This window comes from Lolium perenne, chromosome 1, assembly GCF_019359855.2.
Source record: "Lolium perenne isolate Kyuss_39 chromosome 1, Kyuss_2.0, whole genome shotgun sequence".
Taxonomy (NCBI): domain Eukaryota; kingdom Viridiplantae; phylum Streptophyta; class Magnoliopsida; order Poales; family Poaceae; genus Lolium; species Lolium perenne.
This window is the reverse complement of record NC_067244.2, coordinates 51,292,251-51,301,816: the sequence shown is the minus strand read 5'-3', so window position 1 is coordinate 51,301,816 and position 9,566 is coordinate 51,292,251. Positions and strand designations below refer to the sequence as shown.

Genomic DNA, 9,566 nt, shown 5'->3' with positions numbered 1-9,566 from the left:
TTAATGCATGCATGTATCTTTTGCACATCTAATCCTAGAGGGCGAGACAATCTTCTTCGCTTCGTACGCATCGCGGGCAATTCGTTACCCCTTGGAAGCTTCCTCTTAATTATTGTCAAGCAACTTTCCAAATCCCGAGTCGGTGACACCGTTCTCCGCCTTCCATTGCAACAATTCCAAGTGTCTTTGCCTAGCTTTTTATGGCCATCTTCGCAAGTTGGGTATAACAATTTGTTGTGATCTTCTATCATCTTGTCGAAGGCCAACCTTTCCTTTTCGGTTCACATTCTCTCCTTGCATCAAGAATGGCCCGGCCAAGATCATCATCGAGGCTCATCTGGTGCCTCTTGATCTTCTACTTCATTGTCTTCATTGCCTTCTGCAGTATCATCGTATTCGTGGAAATTTGGATAACCGTCATCATCCTCTTCCTCTTCGTCATTGTCTTCCATCATAACCCCTCTTTCTCCGTGCTTGGTCCAACAATAGTAACTGGGCATGAAACCGGATCGCAGAAGGTGGCTGTGAATGAGACTCGAGCGAGCGTAATTTACGGTATTCTTGCAGTCCACACATGGACAATACATGAAGCCACCATGTTTGTTTGCCTCCGCCACGGCCATAAAATTATCCAGGCCCGCAGTGAACTCGTCAAACCGTCGGTCAATGTACATCCATTGCCGATTCATCTGCATGATATAATTAAGCTGATCAAAACCATTACAGAACATCACGATGTATATATACACATGCATTTTATCAATTGCAGATGAAAAGGATAAAGTTGTTAACCTCGATGAAGAAGAAAAAAGCAAGTTAAGTGTGGCTTGATTTGTGTAAACTCAAGTGGCAAATCCTCTTAAGCATTTCATCAAACACCTCTTGTGCATGTGAAGAAGAGAGGAGAGCAATACACCCTCTTGTGAAGATAGTGAAAAAATGGCTAAGTGTGGCTCACACTTGGGCAGGGGCAAGGTTATATAGCCAGAGGGGGGCCTTTGGACCCGGTTTGTCATACAAACCGGGACTAAAGGGTTCCCTAGGCCGACACGGCCTGCGCGCTGCGGGTGGACCCTTTGGACCCGGTTTGTATGACAAACCGGGTCCAAAGGCCGCTTCTGAGACAAAGCGCCACGGGGGTCGTCCTGGGCAGAAACGAACCGGGTCCAATGGGGGCATTGGACCCGGTTTGGTTCAGCAGTGGGTCATTTGCTTGGGACCAAAGGCCTCTTCTCCACTAGTGCGTTAAATAATTTCCTTGCCTGACATGACAACGCACTAATCAATTGCTTAGCTAGCACTACCCGGAAGTTTGGACTTTGGACGGTTATTAAGAAAGCAACATGCACAGATGAGCCTCTAATAAAATAATCAGATGACTGATTATCGCCGCATACCAGGCAGATAAAATGAGTTTTGTATACCTTATCTAGAACCGCCCAGATGTACATGAAGATGCCCTGCACTGTCTCTGGGCTCTGGCCGCCTATAAATGCATGCCACGTCGCCTGTCAAATACACAAAACAGACGACGCACCCACAGTGACACCGCCAAACTTGCTCGTACACCAGCTGCAGGAGTGGATCAACCGGCCAATATCGATGGAGAAGAGGAGAGTAGCCATCGTCGGCGCCGGCGTGAGCGGCCTGGCGGCGTGCAAGCACCTGCTGGAGCGCGGGTGCCGGCCCATTGTATTCGAGGCCGACACCGTCCTCGGCGGCGTGTGGGCGCACACGCCGGATTGCACCTCGCTGCAGACGCCGCGGCCCTTGTACCAGTACTCCGACTTCCCGTGGCCCGACTCAGTGACGGAGGTATTCCCGGACCACCGTCAGGTCATGGACTACCTCGGCGCCTACGCGCGCCATTTCGGCGTGCTCGACTGCATCAGGTTCGGGCACCGGGTGCTCGGGATGGAGTACGTCGGCGTCGGCGAGGAGACGGTGGCGGCGTGGGACGAGTGGGGCGGGAGCGGCGGGGCATTCGGCTCTGGCGACGGCGTGTGGCGACTTGAGGTAGACAACGGCGCCGATGGACAGATCGAGGTGAGAATTTTGTTGAGTCGATTTAGGCATTCTTCTCTCATGGGCTAGTAGTGGTTAACGATCTTAATCGTCGACCTGTACTGGCCTCCAGATTCAAATATACTTCCTGCTATCATAGGATACATGCAATGGGCCGTATCACCGTATGCATCATTGATGCAGAGGGGTTGGACTTCTGCATTTTTTTAAAGGTTACATGCAACACATGCCATCTAAAGTAGTATGTCATATCATTGTGCATCAGTAATTCAAACAGCGTGCCAATACGTACGGTGTTGTTTAGTTAGAAGTGTAATCACAATCTTAAGTAAGATATACTTGGTTTTCGATATGCATACAGAACATTGTAAATTTTACCACCCAAGAAACACCTTTATTTAGTTTACATTGTTCCAACGAGAGTGAATAAAATGAACTCGGCGACATATGATCCGGCGTGAACTCGGTGTTTCATTGGTCCAGCTCAGTCCAACAACATGTGTGGGGTCTAGTGCAGAAGGTTGGCTCTCCCGTATAAAGTGTTACTACAAAATAGAACAAAATACATGTGAGGGGGACCGCTTTGAGGAGAGAGATTTCATTTGTTTTCTTCTTCTCCCTCTCGAGACTGCACCGGACGTGGTGGCAGGCTCCATTAATACTGTGGTGTAGTTCTTCGTGCAAGCTGCGGCGACGAGAAATCGACGGTCAACAGCAGCCGGCGACAGAGATTTCTACGCCGGGGCCGGCCCGTGGCCGGGGTCAAGGGAGGAGCAGCATGCGGAGAGGAGGACAGCTTAGGTACAAGCGGAGGAGCTCGCTGCCGTTGGCGACTGCGCGCGTCGTGCCGGTCGATCGATGTGGTGGCAGCATGTTGTGTGCGCTTCCGCAGGGACGATCACACCACGTCGCTGGCAGTGGCACGCAGCCTCGGCGTTGAGATCAGCCAGTGCCCAGAGATTGAGTTGCTCGGGCTCTTGCAGAACAGAGTCGGAACGCCATATGTGTGGAGAAATTTCAGAAGAGAGAGAAACTCCGAAAAAGCTTCAGACGCCGCCGCAGCATCCTTTTCGTTGGGAATTAACGAGAGAGAAAGAGAGAGTCGAGGCTCGCTGAAACTCACGCGCCGACGGTAATGAGACAGGGTCACAGCCTCACAGGGAGAGGCAGTCTTGCCACCAGATTTGAGGTTTCGTCGGCGCTATCTCCCAGAGCGCGGCCGCAGATCGAGCACGGCCGACGGCACGACTGGGCAGAAGAAGTTGGCACTGTGGCAGCCCGTGGTGTCCCTGGGCGAGGGGAAAGCGGCGCCCCTGTACTGCGTCGGCTTCCTGCGGCGGACGGAGTCGGACGGATTCTTGCTGTTGGAGGAGGCGCGGAACGCGAACGGCGTGCTCTCGGCCACATCCTCCTGTATGGGAGGGATGCCGGGATCCCGGGCAGCGGGATTCTCCCATCATGATGGACTGAAGCCACCATCACGTCCACCTCTCGCTCCTCCTTGGAGTCCTCGTCGAACTTCCGAAATGCCACCTCCAAGTCGTCGTCGGCCGCGGCGGCCTTCCGCTGCTACTTGCACTGTGACCAGAGGTGGGCCCGCCGTGACGCACGGCGCCGAGGCCAACTAGGCTTTACCTCCACCCCACATCGCATCCTCTCCCCTCCTTTCCCCCGCCGCAGCAGCTACCTCGCTGCCATGGCCTCCCTCGCCACCGCCTCCGCCTCCACGGCAGTCATCTCCGCCTACCTCGGCTTCTCCACGCCGGCGAGTTGCGGAGGAGTTCCCGGGCGACGTCGCGAGGAAACGAGGTGGCGTTGGGCGCGGCCGCTGCGCACGCCGTTGCGGTTCCCTGCAGCTGGAGCACGCCAGGCCAGGGAGAGCAGGTGCGGGCGGCGGCATGCGTGGCTAGGTGACGCCGAGGAAGACGGGCGTCCAGAAGCACACTGCCGGAACTCAGTCTCGCCTGGTTCGTGTTGGCAGACGCACGAACATAGCATGCGACACGAACTTGTCCGGGATCTTGCTGCACACGTGCACCGCACAGTCGCCGGGGTTGGAGAAAAAATAGAGGAAGGCAGTGCAAACTGCGCAGACCAGAGCTATTTCTCTCTCCAGTCCCATGTGATAGCATTGATTACGGGTCCACTCCGTGGTATTCTCGTGTGTATTGCAGTTATATGAAAAAAGGTGTGTTTCTCTTGTAGGCCCGGCAATCTACAGCTGGACCAATAGAAGGCTGATTTCCGGCCGGTGCAGATGCCGCCCGGTTCAACCAAGACTTTCCCTTGTTCCAACAATTCATTAACATTTTTTCTTCTACTGTAGACACACATTGTAGATTTTGTGATCCTTTGCATTGGGAGGTTCGGCGGTGTCCCCAACATACCCACCTTCCCTGTAGGGAAGGGCCCAGAAGCATTTGATGGCCAGGTGATGCACTCTATGGACTACTCCAAAATGGGCAGCCAGAAAGCTAAAGAGATGATGCAGGGCAAGCGTGTGACCGTAGTTGGATACCTAAAATCAGCACTTGACATTGCTGCTGAATGTGCAGAAGTGAACGGTACAAATCTTTCGCTTCTCTTCTGAAAATTATCTATGCATGCTGCATTTGCCGCTTGATCAAAACTGACTTATCCGTTGTGATTATCTGCATCGTATATATTCCTTCCACTACCTAGGTGACAAATACAGAACTCTAAATGTCCTTATTGGTATTGTAGGTACTGAGCAACCATGTACAATGATTGTCCGAACAAAGCATTGGATCATACCAGACTACTATGCTTGGGGTGTCCACATATCAAAGTTGTATCTAAATCGCTTTGCTGAGCTCCTTATTCACAAGCCCGGTGAAGGCTTCCTCCTTGGCCTCTTGGCAACAACTTTAACTCCATTGGTAGTGCATCAAAACTTGTTACTTCTGTTGAGATTAATTTGTGCATATTTATTTCAGCTAAATCCAAAATTGTTCTCTTGTTTATCTATGAATAGAGGTGGATTTTTTCAAAATTTGCTGAGAGCTACTACTCCATTCCAATGAAGAAGTATGACATGGTGCCTGACCATAGCCTATTTGAGGCGTTAGTGGCATGTTTGATTGCCATTACGCCAAAGGATCACTACAAGAGACTAGAGGAAGGTAGCATCGTTCTGAAGAAGTCAAAGACCTTTACCTTTTGCAAAGAAGGTGTGCTTCTTGAAGGCGAAGCTTCACCAACAAAAAGTGACTTAGTGATTTTTGGAACTGGATACAAGGGTGATCAGAAGATCAATGATATGTTCAAATCAGAATACTTTCGGAGTATTGCGGTTGGGTCAACATCCACAACTGTACCTCTTTACAGGTTGGTTTACTAGATTGAATTTATTTATATTGTGCAGTAAACATTCTAAATAGTTTGCTAATTTCGTTGATTTATAGGGAGTGCATACACCCTATGATCCCACAGCTCGCGGTCATCGGTTACTCGGAGAGCTTGGCAAATCTTTACACAACAGAACTTCGAGTCAAGTGGATAACACATTTCATGGATGGTGGCTTTAGATTACCATCTGTTGGAGCAATGCAAAAGGATGTTCTTGAGTGGGAGAAGTTCATGAAGCACTACTCTCGTGGCTACTTCCGTAGGTCCTGCATTGGAATCCTTAATATATGGTACAACGATCAACTATGCAAAGATATGGGATGCAACCCTAGAAGGAAGAAGGGCTTCTTCGCAGAGTTGTCTGAGGTTTATGGTCCTGGTGATTATGCCAATCTCCACCCAAAGTAATATATGTTCCTATGTTTTGGTTTATGTATCTTTGCATGGTTTCTTGATAAACCACTGGATACACACATTTAGTAAAGTTGTTGTCACTTCTGAGCTACAGTTTGTACAATATGTATGTCTTATCTATGTAAATTTCACTTATTTTTATGTTCTCTATCAAATAAAATTTACCATTTCCGTGCAAAGAAGAATAGCATTGGTGTTATGTTGCTTAACTAGCAGCTACTAGGAAGTTTGACGCAGCACCATCCCGCGCCCTTGATTGTCGGTTGAATTAAGTACTAGGAAATTTGACCGTGCGATTGCTACGGATTTACTTTTTTATGATTACCTAAATCAACTCATCTAGCCATTTGTATCTCGCGCGACGGTCAAATCCATCTCGACAAGATTCTCCAAAATCGGCAGAAATCCAATTGCTCTATAATGTTGAAAATCTTCTATCATATTATTACTTCACCGTCGATTGGATAAATATAATTAATAAGGTTAGACATCATCACTACTACTCTTATGTTAATTTTTGCAATTTGGATCAATCAAAATAGATGCGTGAGCAAGTTAACGTCTATATCGTCAAGCCTTGCACCTGCTGCTAACGTGCACTTGGAGCTGATAGCTTTTAGATACTAAACTAGATGGACCTAGCGCGCTTTGCCGCGCCCGTTTTCCTGCTACTGTGGTTTAAATTCTATTGTGATCTCTAAGTTATGGACACATGTAATAATTTAACTCGCGGTCAATTATACTCATGAAAAGATGATTACGGATGGACACATGGATGTCTTTGATTGCAGGATCATTGTTTCCAGATTTGCGACTCTAGTCATAGCAGATCTTCTCTACTACACTAAATGATGTTTATGTAGCTTTTATGTGTTTTGGAGACTTGAAGCGTCCACTAAAAACTATTAGGGCATAAAAATAGCAATTCACCTGGGAAACACTAACCAACTATTGTTTCTCACGCATATAATTAATTCATGGTGCCTAGCTAACTATTTTGAAAGAATTGGCCCTAAGTTTTAGTGTACCCATCATACTATCATAGATTAGCATGGTACCAAATTAATCACATAAAAACTGCACCGTTTCAACGCCACTGCAGCATTGCCTTTTGTATCTCTCTTTCGCATCTGCCTCCAGCAGTGGTGAGGGCAACCGAACGACGCCTATCACATGCACTGTTGTGCTTGGCCCAACCCAGGTTGTGGTACCCTGCAACCATGAGGGCGGCAATGACAGCCGATGTCGCCACAACATGAAGGGCATCCAGAAGAAGGGCAACCCTGCAACAGAACGACTAAATCAATCGTCTAAATCATGTTATAAAAACTATGTATTTAGCGTGGAAGTAAACTACTTTTATTTGGGTGAGACAGTAAACTATTTATTCACAAGGAATTACTTTTTCTTGTATATCACGAATGTGTATAAGATTGATAGATAAAGCGCATGACATTTTTCAGGAACAAGCGAAAATGCACACCTATTATATAGTCGACAGAAGAAACGAACAAGACCATTAAATAGCATAACATTATTATATGAATGGACATTTGCATAAAGTTGTGCTCTTTTCAGGTCAAGGATTCATACATTATCTACATAATCAGGTCATACCCGCGAACTAAAGAGGGAGCTATATTGTGTCTTCTACTTGTAAATGGCTGACCGTGCCTGCTGGACAGTGCATCATCTTGATTAATGATAATGCTAGTATGACTCTAAAAAAAGGTAAATACACTTTGTTTGCTGATTGCAAGACCTGCTACACAAAATCATATAAAGCCAATAAACTTTGGTATCTTATCAGGAGTTATGGAACTTTTTAGTTCACATTGCACATAGTGCAAATGGGCAGTAAGCAACGAAATCATATCAGGTTACGGATCCCATGTCATGGAACAATTTGTGAAGGCTGTAGACGATTTCAGCAAACCAATATTTATTTATTTATTATGGAGATAAAGCTACAAAGTTCCAATAACATTCTAGAGTTCACACATAACAGAATTACATGGAAAATTTCCGGTGCTATTGGCAAACTGGTACAACTGACTAATGCGAAACTGGATGGGGACAATTTGAACTGAAGGATACGTGCAAGTGTAGTTGTAAAATAAAATATTAAACATTTCTCACAACAAACTGGATAGGAGTATATATAAAAAAAATTCAACAACTCAATTTCTATGCAATTAATGAAAGAACCATGTGAAAAACAATAGCAAGCACCCTATTGCATCACCGTAGCTAAATGAAGCTCAATTATTTCAGAACCGAACCCTAATGCTATTTATGCAAAAGTTAATACCTTGTGCTCCTAGCATGCACTAAATTCCGTTCAGAATCATTTGTTTTGAACACTCACTAGGAGGTGATGAGACAATTTACTAAAAGAAAGAAAAGAGCAAAATGCCTACCAAAATATAATTAGAATGACTAAAGGAATCGGGAATTATGCTATATCCAAGGATTGGCAGGAAATAAGAAACATGATAGAGTAAACATAAGTGATGATTTGGTTCATAAAATCTGAATCTATCACTACACAATAAGCCTGATGAAAACTCTGTGATTCAGATATGTTTTTTTTTTTCAAATTGATTCATGTATGCTAGAAAATCTAGGCATCTCAAGATCTGGAAATTAAATCCAAATATTGCCCAGCCTTTGTGGAGACACCATACTGCTTCATGAATCGTCAAGGATAAATTATATTCGAAATCCGCAGATCTGGTAATGAATTCTTTCTATTGGATTGAAGCGAGGTATTTAGCATGGCACCATGTAAACTTTTCTTTGCTGCTAGTAAGAAAACTTTAACAAACTTTATAATTGACTGGTACCAATTATTCAGTATAGTCTTTAATAGATCTCAAAAAAGGAGTGGGAGGCAGAAATAAGAAACGTCACAAATTATAACTCGAAGTGATATCAGTGGATGTGTGGAGATCATAAAATCTAGCCCATCAACATTAAGTGTAATATCTAACACTGATGACGTTTAGCACTATCTTCAGCCTAAATTAACAATGCACACTATTATTGAAATAGTAAGGGATGGTAAGATGCTTTGCTGCAAGGGTACATGATACACGTATATTGAATGTTAAAATAAAGTTTGATTTTCGTCCCGACATTGGTTGAGCACAAAACCTCGAATCGGGTATCCATTTTCATTTCATCAATGGAACAACATTTCACAGCCAAACATACGGTGTGTGCGTTTATAAAATTAAGTGCGGTTCAGAAACCCACTGCTGCAAAGGATATATATGTGCAGCTCGAGCTTGTGTTCCAAACTACTTACTGAAGTTTTTAATTCCAGCACTTGGCGGATACTTTGCAACAGCTTATGGCTGTAACTCTGTGCTACACTACTGTCGGTTTGCATCTTTGGTCAGGATGAATACTTTGTACTACCTTAAGAAACAAACCCGCTGCTCAATCCCATTGATCAAGTAAATATGTTGAACGTTTCAGTGAATGAAGACAGTAATAATGCATCAGTAGCATTGTTTTTGTTGAGTAACATATTGTATAGGTATAGGTCCCCGTGTTTTCTCAGGGTTGTACATGTAATTGTACATGTGTCCGCCTATATATATATGAGCAGCCGGCCCTATTGGTGCTGTGCAATCTCCAATAACTCTTCTACATGGTATCAGAGGCCCTCCGGCCCTGACCTAGCCGCCGCCCCACCTCCCTTGGGCGCCGCCGGCCCCTCTCCCCCTAGCCCTAGCCGCCGCACCTTCCCC

The 9,566-nt window shown here is 45.7% G+C and overlaps 1 protein-coding gene across 1 annotated transcript; it reads left to right on the top strand.

Moving 5' to 3' along the window:
* The first annotated feature begins 1,513 nt into the window (after positions 1–1,513).
* LOC127291878 (probable flavin-containing monooxygenase 1) lies at positions 1,514–5,949 on the top strand. The gene is made up of 5 exons (XM_051321199.2): positions 1,514–2,046; positions 4,352–4,589; positions 4,750–4,925; positions 5,021–5,373; positions 5,451–5,949. The coding sequence occupies exons 1-5, from the start codon at positions 1,603–1,605 to the stop codon at positions 5,800–5,802; spliced, it is 1,563 nt and encodes a 520-aa protein (XP_051177159.1). The 5' UTR covers positions 1,514–1,602; the 3' UTR covers positions 5,803–5,949.
* Positions 5,950–9,566: the final 3,617 nt, after the last annotated feature.

Coding starts and splice junctions, on each gene's coding strand:
- LOC127291878 (XM_051321199.2), top strand. CDS start 1,603: ATGGAGAAGAGGAGAGTAGCCATCGTCGGCGCCGGCGTGAGCGGCCTG. Junction 4,590..4,749: donor TGAATGTGCAGAAGTGAACG/GTACAAATCTTT, acceptor TTGGTATTGTAG/GTACTGAGCAACCATGTACA. Junction 5,374..5,450: donor ACAACTGTACCTCTTTACAG/GTTGGTTTACTA, acceptor GTTGATTTATAG/GGAGTGCATACACCCTATGA.